The 22,444-nt window shown below is 37.3% G+C and overlaps 1 protein-coding gene across 6 annotated transcripts; it reads left to right on the top strand.

The window, feature by feature from the left end:
• The first annotated feature begins 1,304 nt into the window (after positions 1-1,304).
• On the top strand, positions 1,305-22,414 carry LOC108056250 (uncharacterized). Of its 6 annotated transcripts, none has more exons than XM_070219143.1 (3): positions 1,305-1,702; positions 2,714-2,974; positions 20,986-22,414. In XM_070219143.1, exons 2-3 carry the CDS (start codon positions 2,761-2,763, stop codon positions 21,933-21,935), a joined length of 1,164 nt encoding a protein of 387 aa, XP_070075244.1. In that variant the 5' UTR covers positions 1,305-1,702; positions 2,714-2,760; the 3' UTR covers positions 21,936-22,414. The 6 variants fall into 6 exon arrangements, with proteins under 6 accessions (XP_070075244.1, XP_016995458.2, XP_016995460.2 ...); XM_017139969.3 differs by having other exon boundaries at positions 2,733-2,974; XM_017139971.3 differs by having other exon boundaries at positions 1,305-1,396.
• Positions 22,415-22,444: the final 30 nt, after the last annotated feature.

Here is a 22,444-nt window from a genome sequence, read left to right on the forward strand (position 1 = left end):
TGCTTCTCAACCTTATTCCGATTTAAGGGTTCGTTACTTCTAAACACTTGCGTTTTATTTTGTAAATGTGTTTGAATATAATATCGCTATTTTCCGCCCTAAAAATCAGTAATTTGGCTGACAAAGTAAATAAATTCAGAATAAAGAAAATTCTAATCCTAAAATATTAGTTTTTTGGTTGTAAAAATGAAAATAATGATCCAAGTATGGATTGTTATACCTCGTTGAGCTCGTATTTAAATTCCCAATCAATTGGCATTCAAACCTAAAAATTTTTAAATTTTATAATTTTTAGCAAAAAATTGTGATGTTACCCCTTACAAAAAATGCGAAAATTGGTCAAAAAATAAATTTCCCAAAAAGTGATGAGATTCGTTAGTATAGGTCGTTAGCTGCTCAAAACAGTCGGTCTTTTAGCTGTAGGCCTTGAATTGACCAAGCTACGACTAAAAAACCATAAAAAAAATAACTATTTTCGTCGAAAATTCAAATCCATATTTTTCACCCTAAAATATCAGTTTTTTGGTCGTAACAATGGAAATAATGATCCAAATATGGAGTGTCATACCTTGATGAGCTCGTAATTAAATTCCCAATCGTTTGGCATTCAAACCTAAAAATTTTTAAATTTTGTAATTTTTTCGCAAAAAATTGTGCAAATGCAATTTTGTCAAAAATGCGAAAATTGGTCAAAAAATAAATTTTCCAGAAAGTGATGGGATTCGTTAGTAGAGGTCGTTAGCTGCTCAAAACAGTCTTTCTTTTAGCTGTGGGCCTCGATTTGTCCAAATTATAACTAAAAAACCGTAAAAAAGGACTATTTTCGAAAATATAGTAAAAAACATTTGAATATATGAAAGCCATTTTGTGCCATTGACCATCCATCCTAATCCTAATCCCTATCTACTCGTTCGTTTCCTTAAAAGCGTCCATTTTCACACCGCCTCACGTGGTGACCCCTTGAAAGCGGCGAGGTGGCTGCGCAGCCATTAAGAAGCGGTAGCCGCTGGCGGCAGCCGAAACAGTTGTACAACATTTACCGGTTTGTGGGGCACGCAGTTTAGTTTGCCAAACAAAAAGCAAAAAAAGAAAAAAATAAATATGAGCCCAACAGCTGATCGAAAGCAGCGAACTCTTTGGAGTTGTGGAGTTGTTCCATTCATATTCATGGAAATCATGGAGAGCGAGAGACCGCTTTTCTCTTTCCTCTCTCTCTCTCTCTCTCGTTTTTCTCTCTCTTTTCGAGCTGTAATGCGGTGGCTTAAAAGTTAACGACTGCGCAGGCGCGCCGCTCAGACCGTTGATGGCGTTCGCAGCGACCGCTTGGCACACGTCGCGTTTTTAGCCGCCAGCGCGTTTTAAACCGCCAACCGCCGAAGTGCGTTTTTTAACCCCTGTAAGCGAGAGACCCCTGAATAAATGTACCTTTGTAACTAGGAAGTGTGCAATGGTTTAACTACTAGACAAAAAAGAAACAAATAATTCGCTTCATCGCCTCCATTTTAATTTCAATTTTCACTTTACTTTACTTGCAATTTTTTAATGTTTTTTGTTCAAGTGCCCGAAGTTTTGATAGCGCGCCATTTCCGCATTTAGGAAAAAAAAACGAAAATGTGCTTGAAATAATTACTGCTCGAAACTCGAACTCTAACGAAATGCAAATTAATTACAAATAATCGAATGAAATAATTTTGTTTTTTTGGTGTGTATTGTGGTTCCGCGCTAATAGTTTCCTGCATAACAACAAAAACAACAGAGAGAAAAACAACAACAACAGCGGCAGCAGCCACGATTACAATAATAATAATAATGAAAACAACAACTTTTGACCAAACTAGCCAAATAAAATTGTTGCGAAAGTGTTTCTTTTTTTTGTTTGGTTTTTGAATTTTTTGTTATTTTGCGTTGCATGTGGCAGCCAAAGCAAAAGCAGCTGCTGCTGCTGCAAGTCAAGTTAACTTGTTGCCCCGTTGCCTGCTACCTAACAAAATAAATTTTATTTTTATGACTTTTATGCGAAGCCGATAAGATGACAGCCAAAACAACAATAACACTAGGCAGCAAGCAGCAGTGGCAACAAAAAAAAAACACAGCAACAGCTTTGGCTACAACTGCAACACAATAGCCACAAGTTGGGAATAATATTTTGGAGGCAAATCGAAGCTGGATTGCTCTTCATATTAGATTACGTATATTAGTTTGATGGATAAATTAAACTGAGTTTATTATATTTTATTTAATTAAATCTGCCAACTAGGAAACTTTCATTATCTATTATTAATAATCCATTTTTTTATAAACATATTGAAAGTCTTAAATTCGCAATCCCCATAAATCTTTCTGGATTTATTAGAGTATTTTTTCTATAAGTTGGAGTGCGTGACCCCCAGCTCACATGGGCACCAAAAAGTCTGTCTCTGTATGGGTTTTTGTATCTGTGTAGCTTTGTATGTCGGTATCTGTAACTGTATCTTTGTGTTGGCCAGACTTGCTCTTGGACCAAAGAAAACCAACTTTTGAGCCTGATCCCAGTTAAATCCACTTGAATGCCCGAAAGAGAAATTTCACTTTGCAGTTGTCGTTGCTGCTGCGGTTGTTGTTTTCCAGCTGCCTTTATAAATTCATTTCGAACAATTGTTTTGACGGCGTTAATAAATGCCCACAAACCAAAAAAAAAAAAAAAAAAAACAGTGATTTCTTAATAATTTATTAGAATTTTACCAAACGCACAGAAGAGACCAAAAGAAAAAATATTTAAAGATGGCAACGAGCAAATTGAACAGCCAAATCTGCAGGAGCAGCAGGCCAAAATCATCATCAACATCTTCAAAACCAGCAGATACAACGAGCCAAATCAGCAGAGGACGACTAACACTGAATCACTTAGTGATCTGCGGTTGCCTGGTAATGATCTCCATAGCATCTGTAACCATGGCCAAACCACCGGATCAGGAAGCTATCCATCACACAAATGGTAAGTTTTAAAAACTACGTGTATCTGTGTATCCGTAGCCCTGTCTGTGACTTAATTAGCTAGCTGTGAAAGTGAAACTGAAACTGAGACTAAAACTGAAACTGAGGCTCAAACTTTTTCGCTGCCCCGAGAATTATGGGGCTTAAAGTCATCAACATCAACCGGCGGCCAATGGCCAAAGACTCTCCTCTCGACTCTTGGGATCAAGTTGAGCAGCTGCTGATGGCTTTGATTTGTGATTTGTGGCAGCAGCGCTTTCACTTTGCCAGCCTTTGTTTAGCTTTTCGTTGAGATAGAGATATAACGCGGGGGATAATACTCGAAATTTACAAGGAACATTAATCAAGTTTAAAGTAAGAAACAAAAAAAAAAATATTTACACAGAAAAAAATCCATATTTTATATCATTAAAAAGCCGATATGGTTTATGTCAAATCTATGATACAAGCATATTTTAAAATAATGTAAAAAAAGAAATATTTATTCATATCACATAAAAGTAATATAAAATTGACCAGCACATATCAATCTGATCTTTTGTCAATTTTTTTATTTTGTATATTCCCCAAAGTAAACAATTTCATTAGTATTTTTTTCAAACATTTTTTTAAACCATCTCAATCTTCGAAGGTTAATTCTATCAGCAGATTTGAAAATCACACATGTGCTGGGCGTTTCGCTAAAAGCGATTACAAAATTTGTCATTGATTTCGGTCTCTGGGTTTCGGTCCAATTAAAATGTGAAAAATCAGAGCTTGAGCTGCTAATTTGTCGGTAGCAGTTGAGTAAGCCATATAAAACAAAGGGGTGAAAAGAAAGTCAGACAAATTAATCAGCAGAAACGAAGATGTAAAAAAATACAACAGCGAATATAAAAAGCTGGACTGGGACTTTGGAACTGGGGAAGGGGATGGATGGGGTATGATGATACCACCGAAAAACAATACCAAAGACATTTTCCCAGACATCTCGCGCTGCTCTTACGACATCTTTGGCAATTACTGGAAGAGTTGTAACTCCGTAGATTGAAGATCGGGAGAAGGGGGACTGGAGACCCACAGACCGCATTTTCCACTTGCTTCCGTATGCTGGGTTAATTTTCCTTTGTTATATGGCAAGACAACTCCATCTGGCCGTCGTTCATCTGCCTTTTCCCAACCGCTTTTTTCTCTCTCTATGTTTCTGTGTGTCATTATGTCATTGTAGCCTGTACCATTTACCAATTACCATGCACCTTTTCCCCCACTCGAAACTAAAAACATTTCCCCTGTGACATTTTCCTAACCCAAAAAAGAAAACAATTGAAAAAAATAATAGAAGGGTCACAAAAAAGCCTGAGATCTGAAGGGAATTTCAAAATATTTGTAAACTGTTTTGATAGGTTTAATGTCAAATGAAAAAAATGAAGATCGTTATGGTAAGGCCAATTTATTTCAATTTAAAATGGTCAAATTTAAACTACTTAAAATTACATAATTGTAAAAAGTTCTTTTGGGTTCTTAGAACTTGGAAAGCTTTCAAGAATTATTATTACTTTCCCATAAAAAATGTAATTATAACAAACAATAATTATTATTTATTATTATTAGTACAGACTTTAATAACAAGCCGCCTCATTACATTATTTTTTTCATGGACTAGTATTTATAGTATTTATGCAAATGCAAAGATATTTTTCAGAACACTTGAGAACGGTGATAAATGTTTATTTTATTTTTATGTTTATATTTTGCTTGTAGCCCAAAAATTATTTATGCAAATTCAAGTAGGGCTTCAATATTCTTACAATAACTCGAAGAAATCCCAAGCAATCTTCATTATAGTTTCGAGTGCTTGAAATAATCTTTTGCGGCTGCAGATGTGTCTCAATATTTAGCAACTCATTGGGCCAAAGTCAAAAACCACAGAGATTGCATCACGACCGCAGTTACAGCTACCTTGTGACAATTTCCCAGGCCATGGTTATATGTTTAAAAGGCTTATTTCTCGTCAAAGAGATATATATGTATATAAACGGCCAGATCTGAACAATCGGCGCACTGATGATGACGCCCCCAATTTGGGGCCACAACTCAAAACTCTCAACCATATAATGATCACATTGGATCACATCCAAAATCCAAGAAAACGAGGCGGCAAAATGCAACCAGTGCGAACAACAATTGCCATTCATTTGCACAATGAATGAAATTTAATGAGCGCAGCTCGCATAATACAAATAATAAGTACGCGAAATAATAAGTGAAAAGGCCTCTCGAAATAACGAAAAAAAATTAAAAAACGAAAAATACATGCACAAAAATTATAAATAAAAAATGAGCCGAAACAAACAAACAAATCTTGGCCATAACGTAATAGCCAGAGGTAGAAAAAAGCCGACAACCAAAAAGCTAACACTTAAGGCATAAAATCGATGTGGCATGCAACTTCAGTTTTTACACAGAAAAATATAGGTAGTTTTTTTATGGATGTTACAATAAATGGGATTTTATAATGATAAAAATATAGAGTGAGAAAAGAATATTTTTGAAAAACATAGATAAGGTTAGTTATTCCCAATTCAAAGCATAACGTTTAGAATTTACAGAACTTAAAGCTCGACACTTTTTTTCATGTGTAGCTTTCAATGATGTGTGTACCAAATTCGATTTATTATTTGTACAATTTACGAGCATCGATCGTTGAGGGAGACTGAAATCTGGAGATCTGGTCACGTCAACTACCCAATTTTGTTTTTATCTTTATCTTCGATTTCGACTTCTTCTTTTTCCTTTTCTGGCGCTACTGAATTTTGCTACCACTTGGGTTTCGGGCTTCTTGTATTTTCTTTTCAACCGGGCCGTGGGCGTTGTTGTGGGCGTTTGTGGTTGTTTTGCGGTTGACAGAAGATCGGTGGGGAGATCGAGGGTTTTATGCAGCCCCCCAATATATGAACAAATCGAATTGGAAAATTGATTGAGGTGTTTCTTTTTTTCACGGGAGAGTTGCAGGGAAAATGGAGCAGGCTGATTGCTGTGGGAAAATGGTGTGGTAAAAGGAAGTTGAGGGTTAAAAAATCTTGATATTATAGACTTGAAGTGATTTTATAATAATGCCCATTTTTAAAATACCATATAATATTTTTTGAAGATTTTTTGACCATCCGTTTCAAGGGTTTTCGTTCGCAATTCAGAAATTTTAAATGTTCTCTTTGCTTAGACGTAGAAAAAAAATTAAATTAGCTCTACATCGCATGACCTTTTAGGTGTTGGATATATAATTGCTTTATTTTAAAATCGTTCTATTTTTAGAAAAAAAACATTTCTGGGGATTCCCCTTTAGCTTGCGGTTTTCTTGATCGATTTGTGCTTTAGTTTTCGGCGTGCAATTTGGGGATTTTCTTCCCTGCCCATTTGCCCATTTAGCCATTTACCATGAAGGCGTTTCTTCGCCTTTTGCCAGCAATTAACATTTTGAACTTTGGCCAAAATGCCGCCGCCTGCAAGGTATAAGTACATAAAAATTGGAACAAAGCCCCAAATTCGTTTAGCTTTAGTTTGCCTTTTGTTTTTGCTTTTTTTTGTCTTTGTTATGGCCGCGCATTGTGTTTAGAGGCTGTTAAATTTAAATGGTGAGTCTTAACCTTTAAAATTTAAATTCGGCGAACTGTTTGAATGGGAGCCGCTAGACCGAGAGTGTAATTACACACATTTTTTACGGGGCAGTTGTGTTTGAGTTTCGTTATTGGGCAATGCGAGAAATCGCAATCGAAAAATCAAATTCGGAGGCAAAATCAAAATAGTACAAATAAAAGGCCCAAAGAAATGCCGCCACATCAATCAATTTGGAAGAAAAACAAAGCAAATGATATCGCCAAACGGTAGCGACAACTCCGACAAAAATGCGAATCGAGCAATTTGAATCGATCGTAGATCATCGAGTTATGCAAATCTCTCGATGATTCGTTTACATAATACACACGTATAATTTAATGAGAGCTTGTGGGTGCATAATTAGCCCGGCTCATTAATATTTTTGCTCTACATTGGGCGAAAGTGGCGGCGCAAATTAATCAAAATCAACACAGCGAACCGCAAAATGCGGCACATTTGAAATCGCCTTTGCCTTTTGTTTTGCATTTCTGCCTTTTTTGCCTATTTTTAAATGGATTTTATTTGCAACATTAAATAAATTAATGAAAATGTGCGACACGCTGAGCAGGAGGTTTTTTTTACAGCAATCCAATAGATAGATACACTTTGATTTTGCAAAATCATTTTTTATGGCTTCGGTTTATAGCTTTTGCTAAAAAAATGTTCTAACTTGGAAACACGGATATTAAGCAACCATACAGAAAAAAAATTCGATATGAAATAGGTTCATTTCGACCTATTCCCAATAAAAAGCCGATATGACTTTTAATCTTTATTCATAAAAAAAGTGAAAAAAATAAAATATCAATCTGATTTGTAGTCAATTTTTTGTTTGTACATAAAGCGGGGATATAATAAATATAAACATTTAAAATAGGGATTTTCAATTTATGAGCCACTTTAATGAGTACTTTTAATAAATAAATAATAAATAAATAATAAATAAATAATAAATAAATAATAATAAATACAAAATTATTTCAGGTCTTAGGAATCCCTCAGATACCTTCAATACCTCCAGAGTATCTCTATTTCGTATTACATACTTTCCATTTAAAAGCACTTCCTCCGGGCTGATTAATTGCGTTTTTTTTTGTCCTAACATTTCGACTGCGATTTTGCAGTTACAAGCGTTAAACTTGAGTTCATTTCATTTCATTTTATTTTATTTTATTTGTGCCTTTTGTGTGTTTCACAGATATTTGGCGCAATTTGTTAAACAAAGTGGTGTGGCAATCGACTAATTCAAACTTAATGATGTCTTCTTTGGCTTTCGCAGGGGAAAATAACATGGAATAAACGAATATAACGTAATTGCTCGGTGCGTTCCGTTCGTTGGCCCATTGGACATTATTATTATTATTTTGAACGTCGTTTTGAGCTGAGCATTTTGGCCATTTTCGACACGCACCGCTGGCCATTGCAATCAATCAAATCGCGGCAAAGTTCCATTTCCCGAAAGCCAAAAAAAAATTAGGAAAAAAAACAGTAAAGACAACAAACAAAATAAACGCAGCTTTTGGAGAGGTGAATGCAAATTGCGTTATGAACATAATGATCGGTTTTGTGGGGAGTGTGTTGTAATAATCGCCTCCCCCCAATTCCCATTCCCATTCCAAAAAAAATATTATAGCCGACAGAAAATCAATCAGCCATCAGTTTTGCAGCTGCCGAAAAGTTGTCGGTTATTTGGGATCTCGTATTTTGTTTGAGGATTGAGGATGAGCCAACAACCATCGTTTTGGGTAAACAACAATCATCATTTGGGGTTTTGTTTGCACTGTGCCAGCTGTCAGCCGGCCAGCCACCATGGATGATGGGTTTTTGGGGGTTTGGGGATCTGGGATGGCAGTTCAGGATTTTTACTGGGGGTCCGCCACTCGAGAGACCCCAAAGAGTGTGTTGTTTTAATGTCTGGTGGCATCTCGAGAGCGCTCCACTCTGATTACAATGTTTCCAAAGAGCCCAAATACATCATTATTAAATGGGGGTTATCACTGGGGGCTCGGGATTATTTAGTAATCAAATTGATGGAGCAGATTTCTTTAATGGCAGGTTTCTTGATTTACAAACCGTTTAACAATCAAACATTATTATTTGGTATTTCGATTTATTTTGTTTATTAATTCTCCATAACTTTTCTTTATCTCTCATGTTTTTACCCGCAATTTTTAAACTGAATACATAGTCTCAGAGTCAAATTAAGATCTTTTTGCTGACACTTTCGAGCCGAAAGCGTTTTCGTTGTCGTGTCTTTTTTAGCCACGTTGTAAGCTGCAAGCTGCTCGACCATTAGATTAATTGCATAACAAATTACCACTAAATGCCACAGAACGACAAATGGCCAAGCGGAAAAGGTATCAGCCATCAGATAAACGTATATACTCGTATTTATTTCGGATGTGGCAAAATAATAAAACTAGATGGCCGAATAAGGTGTCATTTGGTCCAATAACTTTTAACGTTTTTCGAATATTCTTAAGTTTCATTGAAGCACAGGGAAAAATTAGTTTTAATCTTAAATTTTATTTAAATACGAACATTTTTATTAAAAAATGATTTCATTTTAATTTTCATTTTTAATATATTTTTTTTAATTTATAGAGTTCTTAGAACCCCTCAACCACAAATTTGTATATTTTTCTCTCTGCCGTTTTCACCGCTTTGGGGACGTTTTGTTTTTGTTTGGCCCCTAACCTTCACCTTGTTGGCCAAAATGATATGAAAAAACCAAACGAATTGCGCGAAAACGCTTGCTGCACATTTGAAAATAGAAATACTGTCCGCTTGTCCGCTGTCCGTTTGTCCATTTGTCCGTTTGTCCGACGTACGTGCCATGGTCTCTAGTTCCAGGCCAAAGTGCTGCCAGTTTTGGGCTTTTGGCCTGGAAACGTGTTTGCTGTTTGCTGACTCAGTGGGCTCTGCTCCCAATGTTTACTAACACAACTACTGCTCAATGCTCAATGCCCAAAATGCTCACTGTCGTCCGCCGGGGCGAATGAGATATATATCATGGATATATCATGTATATATCACGCATACGCCAAGTGTGCAATTGCAACCTAATTAACCATTGAGCCACACAAAGCGCCAAATAAAAAACAGAAAAAGGTATACCTACGAATCCATTACATTTCATTTCGTTTGATTTGATTTGATTTCATTTCACTTGCCGCCGCCTCTGACCGTCAAAAATTGCCAAGAAAAAATCTGTTTGCTCGGTTTCTTTAGGGCGCGTGCGCCCTTGTCTGTAAATATTTTGAAAGGGTCTCGCGGAGCCAATCAAACAAATAAGAAAGAAAAAACCAAAATTGCCAGAAATCAAATCGAATCCGAAAGCCGCATCGTTAATCATTTCGGGATTTTGCACAGTCTGATTGTTTGGAATTTATTGTGATGTGTTTTTGATTCGGTTTTGATTCCATTTACCTGTCTAGATGCTCGTAATTAGCCAGTGGTGATTTCTTTGGGCGTGGATCGTACAGCACGTGCGGGTTATTAGTTGATTTGTTGTCTAATTCTGTATATTCTTATATTTAGGATTACATTTATTAAAATAGGATGATGCTCTTAGCCCTTTCCAACACTATTGGCCAGTGTCTAAAATAAAAACAATTAAACACCATTTGAAAAATCTTATTAAATAAAATATCTACTATCTTTATAATTAAAAATTCAAAATAACTATATAAAGGAAAATCTTAATTTAAATATATTTAACCCTTATCTCTCTTCACACTCAATAATCCTTTTGCAACACTGTTCATTTCTTGTGCCTTAACTAACAACCGTAGCAAGGTTAATCCGCACGTACTCAGCGAATTGATTGACTGGCACATGCAATCGTAGGGATATCGATACGGTGGCCAAGTAGATTCTCTGGCCAAATCACCGCACCCACCAGATTTCTCAGACTTGCACTTCGAAGTAGAAATAGAAATAGCAAAATAGAAATAGCTGAAAACGAAGTCTGACTGACAGCACCCACTCAAAGGCGCAGCTCGAAACATTGCACAAGCGTCGAGAAGTACATGAATGGGTTTTCTGAGCTTGCAGTACAAGAATAAATATGTCTATGTGCAAATAAATACAATGCCTGGGCACTCATGAGATACGATGCCCAGCGAAGCGCTCAGCCACTGCACAATGATCAGTGAGGCATGCAGAGTCAGTCAGTCAGTCAGTTAGTCAATCATTCAGTCAGTCAGTCAGTCAGGTAGTAGAACAAAGTATGGAAAATGCGAAAAACCTCAGAAACAAAACGCAACTAACTAGCCCGTCCTTGGCCAGTCAGCATTATATATAATTATTTCTACAAATTCTTCATTCTTCATTCCTCATTCACCGCGATCATGATGTGATCATGAGGCTCCGATAGGGAAGAACGTTAGCGGGTGTACGAGACAAAGACTTTAATAAGACCTAACGATGGGAAAAGTGTTCTAGCGAGAATGATTGCGATACAGTAATTTATTGCACACAAAGCACACGAGTGTACAGAAAGAAAAATTAAAATTAATATAATATGATAATCAATTTGATGATTGCACCCAAAAAAAACGACGGTAAAAAGGATTTGCCTGAAATTTACCAAGCGCATATCGTTTTGACCTGTAAAAATTCCAAAATAATAATAAAATTCGATCCTTTATCTTTTTTTTTATACTATTAACTCATTTAAAGGTTGTAAGCAATGGAGGCATCTTTGTTTTCCGTGTATGAAGACTGGCATACGAGGTATAATTGCCAAAGAGCTGTGATCTAACATAATTTACAAATAAGGCAATTGTCTCTAGTATGATTTTGCTACGTGTGTGGAAGACCCTGAGGGTCACACACATATTTATGTCATGCAACAGTTAGCGGAGTCATAAATAATATTTAAAAGAGCCATTTAAATGCTATTATTGCGGCTGTTGTAGTCGCAGACTACGAGTGCGACTACAACACAAAATCACTAAATACAAAACCACTGCAACTGCGCTTGGCCAACGAAACCGCCAACCGTCGAACCACCAAACCAAACCACCGCCAACTCGCTGAGTGAGTGACTAACTGGCAGTTTCATTAGATTAATAATGGTAACAAATACACATAATGGAGATCAAGTGCTCGGCAAGCGGATTGCCATCGTTTTGCCAACAGTCAATATACCCTGCAATCAGTTGGAGGGATTTGTCTCTTGGGGATTATCAAATGGTTGAGAATTATTTCCACTTCCTGGTCTTACAATGTATTTATGGGTGAGATCTCATAACTGGTTATTAACGGGGTGGGGTGGTGACCGTGATTTGATAAATTCATGCGGTATAACACAATGTCCCTGATTTATCCTGATGTGATCATATTATCGTATGATAAGTAGTATAATTCCGAAGGAAATGTTTCCCTATTAGCTTATTCATGTTTTTTAAGAACTTGGTGACCCCGATTTTTAGAAAATTAGCTCTTTCTAACATAAAATATCTTCCCCCAGTTGAATTTCTGCAATATTCCGTTAAGATTTCTTTCAAAAAGAGTAGATAGTTCGATTGTAATAAAACTGCTAGCAGTGGTGACCCCGACAGAGACTCTTCTACCATTTAGAACCCCATTGATGACCTCGATGAAATAGTTACCTCTCTAACTTTAATTGTTTGGGCTCTTGGCTTTTAAATGCGTTGTTCACACCCCATTAAAAAGATATAATAACACACCGTCCGGTGTGTTTAAGTACTTTTTAAAGACAAACAAATATGACTTATCAGATTGCTTCGAGCAGCTAATGTGCCTTGTGTTCTGTTCTGTGTTCTCAGTTACGTTTCGATGGCATTTGTGCGATGGTGATGTTCGTGAAAAGGCACAACAAATCATTTCTATTTCTATATCCAGATGTGTGTGCTGGCCGAGAATTCACGAGCCAAATGTTTGACATTTAACCATTTAAACTTAAACGTTGGATAGATAGATATATTTGCTATTCGCTGGCATTGTTGTTCTTGGCTTGGTTTTGACATTGAAGCTCATCGAGGAGCCAAATCGAGGAGATCGTCGTAGATCGTTCGACAGCTCTGCTCCGCTAATAATTTATGGCATTTTCACAGCGACCTAAGGTCAGGCATTAAGTAATTGTTGTTTATTGGAAAATGTCATGTTCAATTAGTCGTTCGATCGGGCGACTACGACTACGACTACCCCAATGTCAGGCGAAGAACTTGGAATCGGGGAATTGAAGTTGGTGTTAACAAATTGAGTTATGGAGAGGAGGAGGTAGAACAGGTGCCAGCAGCACTTCCATGTCCGATTCCCAGCCGAAAGGCATTACAACACTTAACGCATTGTAAGCCATTAACCCTGATGTTAGCCGGAAATTTGGGCCCCCGGGTGGGGGAAAAAACGAAAACAGAAGATGAAGAAAAAAAAACGGGCTCTAATTACAAGCGAAACTCGGTCTGGCGTAAAACTGCAGCTTAATGAATCACTTCAATGACAATGCCGGGGTCAAAAACTAAAACTTAATGATAACACACTCCAAGTCGAGAGGTTAATGGAGAACGCGGAGACTGGAACTAAAAGATTTCGAGAGGGTAAAAAGATTAAGTCAAGAATGGTTACTGGAACTAAATTTAATTTAAGGCTTACCTTGGGCCTGAAAATGTAGAATGTAATTACACTTACGATCCAATTATGAATTGTTACATGGAATTAATTAAAAACAAGAGAAAACCGCAGACTCCGAGGATGCTGGGTCTGAAAATATTAAAGGTTTACTATTTTAATTAAAGACACCCAAAAAAATAATTTCATACGAAACGATGATCGATTTTACGTTATGTGGTATCAATTTTAGCTTGATATGCTCTGGTTAACCACTTTTAAAATGAAAGCTCTGAATATGTAAGAAATAAAGCAGTCTCCTTGGAATTTCAATTAAAATATGCTAGTGGATGGCAAAAACATGCCAACTTTTATTTCAACCTTGGCTGAAATGAAATATTAGCAGAATATCGCTCGATGGCAATCTTTACATCACATGATACACATTTCCCGGATGAAAGAAAAATCGTGTTGTGACTAACTTTGATTTATCACATTGTATTAGTCGAAGGCATGGCAACTCAATTAAAGTTCAGGCGGTGTGCGGTGTACGGTGTGCACTGTACAGTCCACACACAGAGAGTGAAGTTGTCATAAATAAAAGCGGTAGCCGGAGACATTTTAGGGCGGGGGGACGACACTTTATGGATGCTATTTATAAGACAAGCACTCGGCAGACCCATAAATCAATAGCAATGCACACCGTTGAGTGGAAGATTTATATATGAAGCACCGGTGCGGGAATGTACCTAGTTCGTACACGGCGAGAAAAATGTATGTGATTTGGATCTTAAAGATTTTTGATTATAATAAAATAATAAAAAAAATCTAAAAAATAATTAAATATAAATTTTTAATTTTAATTTTTTTAAATTTTTGATCATAACTTTTTAAAGGATTTTCCGATTTAAAAAATTTCTTGCACATTTCGATAGGTATTTATTAACACAACAAAATGGCATTTACACTTTTAGAAAATATGTAAAGATTTGTGCGCGGGAGTAACGGGTATAAAAATATAAGCTTGTTACTAAATTCAACCTGGTTTTCTCTCTCTGTACATAAAGTCGGATTGTTTATGCATAGCTCAAAGCTTATGGCGATCATGTTGGCATGCCGGGCACGAAACTGTAACTCAAGCTCAAAAAAACTGAAGCTGAAATTGAAATTGAAACTGAAAACTGAACACTGAACGCTTAACTTAAAACTGAAACTGAAATCGAAACCGAGAGCGAAACAAAATTAACTTGGCTCATGGCTAAAAGATGGCTAATTGCCGAGGGACGTGTGGTGTGTGTAGAAATTAACTCCAATGCTAAAGTTAGAGCACGTTATTCAAAACGGAGCAAACTCATTTATCAACCAGCGCAATTACGACTGGCGCTTCTCTGCCATAAGTTTCTTGGTTTTCAAAGTTGAAACTGAAATGGAAATGGAAATGAAACCAAAAACTGAACAAAGGCATTCATTCTAAATGATTGGCGAAGACTTTAATTCTATGTCATTTGTTTTGCAGCGAATTGAATTGAAAATTGCCATCTGCATGCGGAATGAGGGGTTTGCAGTGTGCTCGGCATAATTGAACCACTCCCACCACCCCATAAATTTGTCCTTGTGGCGCGTTCGTGTCTTGAGTCTTTTGTTTCGTTATTGGATTCTCTGATTATTTATTTTTTTCTGCTTTTTTGGTTGCCTGACATTTGGCGCTGCAGAATTCTTCTGCCTTTGTTGGTCAAGTTAAATGCCATCCGCTTGAACTTTAAAGTTCAAGTGTGCAGGCCTGACAATTGTTATTATTAATATTCCTCTCCAGATGGGTTGGGTATCTAATCTACTGATATGGATTCCACAGACCCACAGGTCTACTTATTAATGACTGACCAATGCGGAAGCTTGGCACATAAACGTCTTTAACTGGGATCGAGGAAGAGCCATTCTATTTTTTTTCGCAGGGCCAAGGCAAATGGAGCAGCACTCCCAGTTAAAAATTGACACGAATGATGGATGGGTCCGCTGACACTGAGAAATAAATGTGGTTCATTTGAAATAACCAATTTTAAAAACTATATATTATTCACATAAGATCTTGATAGCCCAGCTAGTTGTCAAAATATGGAAAATATCGATAATTTTAAAAACAATTTGAACATATTTTTGTCTCTGCAACATTACCGTACTTTTGCTCATCACACTTTGGGGCGTGTCCCTCCAAAAAAAAAAAAACTAAAAATAATAAAAGTTTGTGGCAACCTCGACCGACGGATTTTCTCAGCCAGCCAAAAGGCGATGAGAAAAATGCAAATTTAATTATGCCCCAACAACAGCAAACATCGTAGTAAATGGCAGTCAAGTTTACTTGTTTGTTTGTTTTCTTCTCTTCTCGTATTTGTTGTCTAGCGTTGTTTCTGCACTTTTCATTAATTTGGTTGTTGCTTGGGTTTCGGTGTCACTACGACTGCCACTGCCCAGCTGTCCCAGACCATGGCATAGAAACGATTTATTCTAACATAATGATCGCGCACCCACAACCCACTCCATCTCTACTCTACTCCATTCCATTCCATCCATTCAGAGCCCCGATCTCCGGGTGATAATTTATAGCATCGAGCATACGCCGTGTTGCTCGTGTAAGCATCTTTAGCGCGCAATTACAACACAGAAAGAAAAGGGATAACAAAATTATACGATAGTAAATAGAAAAATAAAATTACAAGAATTATCAAAATACTAAAAAGTTTAAAATCATATAATATAAGAAATAAGATATATATTTAAAACATATATCGTTTCTTACCCTTTATAATAAATAATTATTAATATTAGTATTCCGCCAATGGATTAAATACTAATTTACATGGTATTATTCTATTTATTTTTGATACCAAAATGATGAGATAGTAAATAAAAATCAACAATACCGAAATTAATCAATTTATAAAGTCAAAAAGATATCATATAAGAATAAAAATATTTCTTCCCATTTGTTTTAATACAAATTTACTTAGGATTATCCTTTTTAGTTTTCTCTCTGTATATTGACAATTAATGGGCAGCATGAGCTGGCCAAGTGGTTAGTGGTTAGTCTTGAAATGCGATTCTCGCCGACTCGTCCAAGTGGATATTTCTCAGCCAAGTTCTACGATTTTTCCCTCGCCCCCAAACACCGCAGTCCCCGTAATCCCCATCTCCATCCCAATAACAACTGACATTGACCGCCTGCATCGCCGGCCGGCTAACAACACAAGTTGAAAACTTCGAAAACCTCAACTTGAAGCTGAGTCATCATCATTATTATAGCACATTGGTTATAGCATAGCTAGCTAGCCATCGCAGATTCTTTTCGGCCAAGTCAAGTGCAATCGAATTGCAAATGAAGACAAATGAAGTGGCTGGTGGCTTGCAGTTTGCAGCCTCAACCTCAAGGTTGCCTCGCCTCAATGCGGAAAAACATGACAAAAAGGTGGGGAGCCAAGCTGTTAAACTAAAAAAAAAAAAGAAATACAGCAAATAGAAATAGAGACACAGACAAAACTGTCATTAAAATGTAACATAAAAAGCAGCTAATTGCAAACATTTAGTTATGTATGCAAGCTGCTGAAACGACCTCATAAATAACCCACACGACAACTGTCATGGTGAAAATCCAACACCCTCAACCTGCTGATAGTTGATGGTTAGTGAAATATCAAAGGTTGCTGAAGTACTTGCATTGGAAATATAGCAGAAAGTGCTTGAAATATTAATCAAGTTTCAATTCTTCAACTTGAACATGATTAAATTGTGATGGAAATCCCCTTCGAAATGGAAAGTTTTCCATGCGACATTGACACCCAAGGGTCAATTTAAAGCCACAGTCTTTTGATTAATACCAATCTCTCCACGAAACCAATAACCCCCTAATTATAATCCATCCCCGAAAGCAGTTTCCCCCAACCTGTTGTGAAAGTGGCGAGTGGCGAGTGGCGAATGGCGCTTGGGGTTTTTGATTTGGTTTGGAAATTTATGAGGTGCAGAGGAAAAGCCGAAAGGCTGAAGAGGTGGACACGAAACACAACCCACGACCGACCTGATCTGTGTTTACACGCATGCGCCGCTGTAAGTGCCAACAAAGTGCCGGAAAATTTCATACCACCGCTGATGAGTTGCCACAGGAGATGGAGATGGAGAAGGAGATTTTCGGGGAAAACCCGGGGGGTTTCGAGCAGCCGAGACTGCAAAATGGGGAGTGCCCCAGAGCCTCGAAAGTATGGGGAAAATGGATAAGGAATGAAATGAATATCATGGAGTGCGGAGTGTCATGAGTGATCGAGGGGCTTGGGAACAGTTCAGCCGAGATTGGGTGAATATTTGTGAGATGTTTAATCTTTTATTAAAGGAAACTTAATTTTCCTTTAATTAAAAGGCGTATAATATGGATTTTTTAGCTTTAATATGTCAAAAATATATTTATTTTAAAGAGCTAGAGCCTTTGTAGTGTTGGTTAATTCTTATAACTTAAACCAGGCTTGGAAACTATTATGAACAAGTAAGATTATATTTTTTGGGGACTTATGTGAAAGGCTTTCCTAAAATGCGTTACTTTTCCTTTACAAAATTTGATTCCATTTAAAATACAAATTTTGTATTTCCAACCAGTGTTGTATAAATATTGTCTAAGCGTTTCTTGTCGCCTTGATTGAAGAGTACCTCCTCTTGGGATCGCCACTTGGCATTTTTTCGCTGCACTTACAGCGATCGTTTATCGTGCGGCAGCTATTTTTCTTGTATTTTTTCAACTTTGTATTTTTTTGGTGGGGCGCGATAAGTGGGCCTACCCAAAAAGATGATGGCGATGATGATAGTAATGATTATGATGGACGCATTGAGGCGGCCATTTAACGCCCACTTAGACACGCTTCCCATTGCTCCATTACCATTACTCATTGCAACACACAGACACTGAGATGCTCAGATACTCAGATATAGTAACAATGTGTTAATTATACGGCTGACGCCCACGTCGCAATCAGATACAATCGTACGTATAATCAGACACAATCGGTGGGGACTGCAAACTGAAAACTGAAAAATTAAAGAAGAGCCGTGGAGAAAAACTCGCAATTGACGATGACGACGACGATCGCAATGTGCAATTTTGTTGTAAGTGACTAAACAGACATGCTCATGTCATGGTGATCGCACACAGATATGGTTAAATATATATATAAGAGAGGTACACTTGAACACACACCCAGGGATTTTTTTCTTTTTTTTTGTTGTGGGCACGACGCGCTCAATTTAACGCATACGCCCCATTGTACCAAGCCATCTACATGGACCTCTGCCCGAACATCTACATCGTTATCGTCATCAGGGTCATCATGTTACGAGTATACTCCCGTAAAAATATATATATAGATATATGTACATATATATGCCTTCGGTCTTGAGTATTTCGCTAGTTTACTCCACTTTTCCTTTGGCTGATTTTATTGCGCTTTGTCTTTTTCGGCACTTTCATTATTTTGCAAACATAAACAATGAAAATAGTGAGCAGGGCAACATTAATTGGATAATGAATAAAGCAATTGCCACAGGTTTTACTATGTATGTAAGTAAGAGTAAAGAAATAGGGTAATTTACCTTATTTCATATCAATAAATGATTAAAGTCAAATTTATGATTCAAACAAATCAACTTGATAATTTTTTCTGTGTAAAATACTTTAAAAGAAACTTGAAAATTAACTCAAAGTAATATCCATCAAAGTGCCTGAGTAATGTCACCTTCAATTTAACAACTTAATTAAGATTCACCGAGCTCTACTTACTTGCGTCGTCCAAACGTAAACATATTTGTACTTTAAAAAGTTGATTCATTAAACTTGCTCCCATTTTTTTTCTAATCAGTTATTTATGTGCATTAATTTCTTGATATTATTCAAGAGTATTTTAATGGAAATTTAGAAGACAAAAATATAAACTTTATTTGTTCAAGTAAGAGCTCTTAGCATACAGTCAAAGGGCTGAGGAGAGAGAAAGTCATTTTATTTGCTTTGATTTCCAAATCGATACCATTTCTCGTTTTTGATTGCCAGCCTGTGGCTCAAAAACTATGATTGATGGTCCACGGACAGACACTCCAAATCGCCGCCAATTGAGTTGAGTTGTTCGACAATTTCGTATCATTTGATATTGATGTATGGAAAACGCTTATTGTTGCAGAGAAAAAAATCGGTGTACTTAAGATTTTAATAAATATTGAAATCGGAATATATTTAATATTTCTAGACATTATTTAATACATTTAAAGGACTAAACGATTTAATTCAACATCAATCGGTTAATATTTAAATACCTTTTTAACGGTGTCGCTTTTCTTTCCCCATTTGTTGTGGGTTGTGGGTGTCCTGTGTGTGTACGTGATCGATTATCCAGCAGCAAATCGAGGCAATTTCGTAAATTAGCCGAATCGTGCCACCAAATATCCCCCACTCAAATAAATAATAAAGTAATCTATACTTACCACACGACATATCGGCATCGGCGTGTGTTTGACCCATTTCTGGCAGCAAGTCACTATCAAAAGCCAAAAATCGCCGAGACTTTTTCGCTTTGAGCCAAAGAGTCGACGAAACCCAAATTACACTTAACAAACTCATTATGTTCGGCATTTGCCAGTCAAAAAAAAAAAAGAGAAAAAATAAACTACCAGCGGGTGTTGGGCTCAAAAGCAAAAAAAAAAAGAAAAATACAAAAAAAATTGCATGCAGTGAAAACTGTGAAAAATTTGAAGGAAAAAAAACGAAAATACTTACAAGCAGCAGCAACAATTGTGTTGAAACGAAAATCGCAAGCGAGTATGAAAGGCTATTTTGGCTCTGATGAGGGTGGGGTCTTAAATATACAGTATTATATATGGACAAGATGCAGGGAGCTGCAGGGGCCAAAAAAAAGAAAAAAACATTTATGCCTAGAACACAGGCCAAAAACAAAGACACACAAAATTTATGCCAGCTGCCCGGCTCACATTATTATCGACTTTTATCGATACGACATTTGACTGCCCAGCCAGACCCAAAAAAAAAAAATCAAGTAAAAAAACTGCAAAAAAAATACCTCAAAAACCGAAACCCTGGCCAAAAACTAGAGTGTAATTGAGTTGGCATACGACTTCGCATCGCGTTAACTGAATCTGGCCCAAAAATCCAGTGGCCACGAAAAAATGAAATGAAATGGCTAAAAGATGCAAAGATTGAAGGTGCCAGAATTTGGGCCAATGCAAAAGTATTTATCGCATTTTGAAACTATTAACCATTAACCTTACGTTTAATTACAGAAAATAATAATATAAAATTATTATTATAGTTGGCAAAATAATAGGTTTTCTACCATCATCATTTTCAAGCTTTATAATAATTAGAAAAACTTTTAACGACTTAAAATGATTAAAATTTAAAATGATATGATGATTTCTTAAATATTGAAGAGCCTTTAAGTTTTTTAACAAAGTTCTCAAATGATTCGGTTTCTAAATATTTTATGTCTATGGTAAAGGTAGTGACATTAAGTTTTTCCATTGAAATATTGCCAGAGGAAATGTCATCTTCTGCCGCATTTCCTGCTCCAATCGAGAGATCGTTAAAAACTCGAGACGCATGTTCGACAACACATTTCACCACTCGATGTCTCGAACACTTGGCACAAGGGCTCGAAACTGAAAACTCGAAACTGCGCGAAGCTCTTTAAGACATCTCTTCGAGTGGATTTGTATTTCTTTTTGACTGATTTCTGATTTCTCCTCTTCATTTTTGATATTTTTCAGCTGAATTCCCGGAAGAGGACAGCGACATGCTGATGGAGCCGAATGATTTTTCGCCAATCACCGTACTGCGATCGCATGAGCAGCACTTCCATATGCCGCCGACTACGCAACTTCAGCCGCAGCAGCAGATTCCACAGATCCCGCAAAGTCGAATTCAGCCGAGAGCTCAGCCCAGGCAATTTCAATCGGCCGCCGCCCAACAGAGCAATCATCCCGATGAGGAGGAGCAATTCCGACCCATTGCCAATCCAAATACGAAAATAGTGGGCGATTCGCATACGCAGGCGGCCCAGAATTTCTATCCACCGTTCTACCATGAGGCTCCGCCATTGGGCCATTCGAGACCCTACTTTGGACACGGTCCTCCGGTCGCGGAGACGACTCCCTTGAACCTGCCCCTGCCTTTATTGGGACCCCAACAGCAGCAGCAACCGCAACAGGTGGCCACTCAGCAAAGGAATTTCGATGCCAGCATTCTGGGCAGCGGAGATTTCGGTGTTCTGCGCGGCGGAACCTTTTATCCCGAGGAGGAGATGCCCTATCATCCCGAGGACAACAGCGACTACATCTACGGCGATGCCAACAACGGACACGGACGTCCCTCCGAGGGTTTCGTCCAGAAGTACACCTATCCGGAGGAGCAATTCGCCAATTTCCGTGATTTTGCGGACATCAATACACCCGCCGATTCGGCATTTTCGCAATTCGTGGTGGTCTATGCGGCCAAAAATGCCACAGCTCCGCACTCACATCCGCATCCCAAGAACATATTCGAGCAGCTGGAGCTGCTGGACAGGGAGAAGGAGCTGGAGAAGAAGACCAAAACCACCGCCTCATCCAAAAACAAGTCGAAGTTGTCCAAGACAAAGTTGCAGAAGAAGTACCGCAAGAAGGCGGGTCCCAAAATCCAGGATCCCCTGGAAATAGAGCCTTTATTGGCCCTCAGTTAAGCGTCTCTATTGTCTATACAAAAAAAAACAAACAAACAAAATACCTAAAAAATCAAACCCCCATCACCACTTTCGTTTTCCCCCTTGTTAGTTTTATTTATTTTATTTCGAGATGAATGCAAGCCGCCACCACAAAAAGAAAAAGAAGAAGAGCCACCACCCCTATATCTTAATGTTCATTTCCACACAACAAAAAATACAACCTGTATTTCGAAAAATGTATACCACTATACTATATATATCAGTGTTTTTTTTTTGGTCTGTCTGCTTTTTGTCTCGCATCGTTTGTTAATTCTTAATTCCTAGCCCGTAGTCTACTATATCTATATATATATAAATATGTGTCTTTATGTCTTATACGCGTATCTAATGTAATTATTTTTTATCTAATTGAGCATAATTTTATTATGTGTGTGTACATAAAACGAGAAATGTTAAATGTAATTTTAAACCTAAATAAAAACGAAATAAAAAACAAATTACGCGCTTTTTTCTTTGGTATCTTCCTT

This window comes from Drosophila takahashii, chromosome X, assembly GCF_030179915.1.
Source record: "Drosophila takahashii strain IR98-3 E-12201 chromosome X, DtakHiC1v2, whole genome shotgun sequence".
Classification (NCBI taxonomy): domain Eukaryota; kingdom Metazoa; phylum Arthropoda; class Insecta; order Diptera; family Drosophilidae; genus Drosophila; species Drosophila takahashii.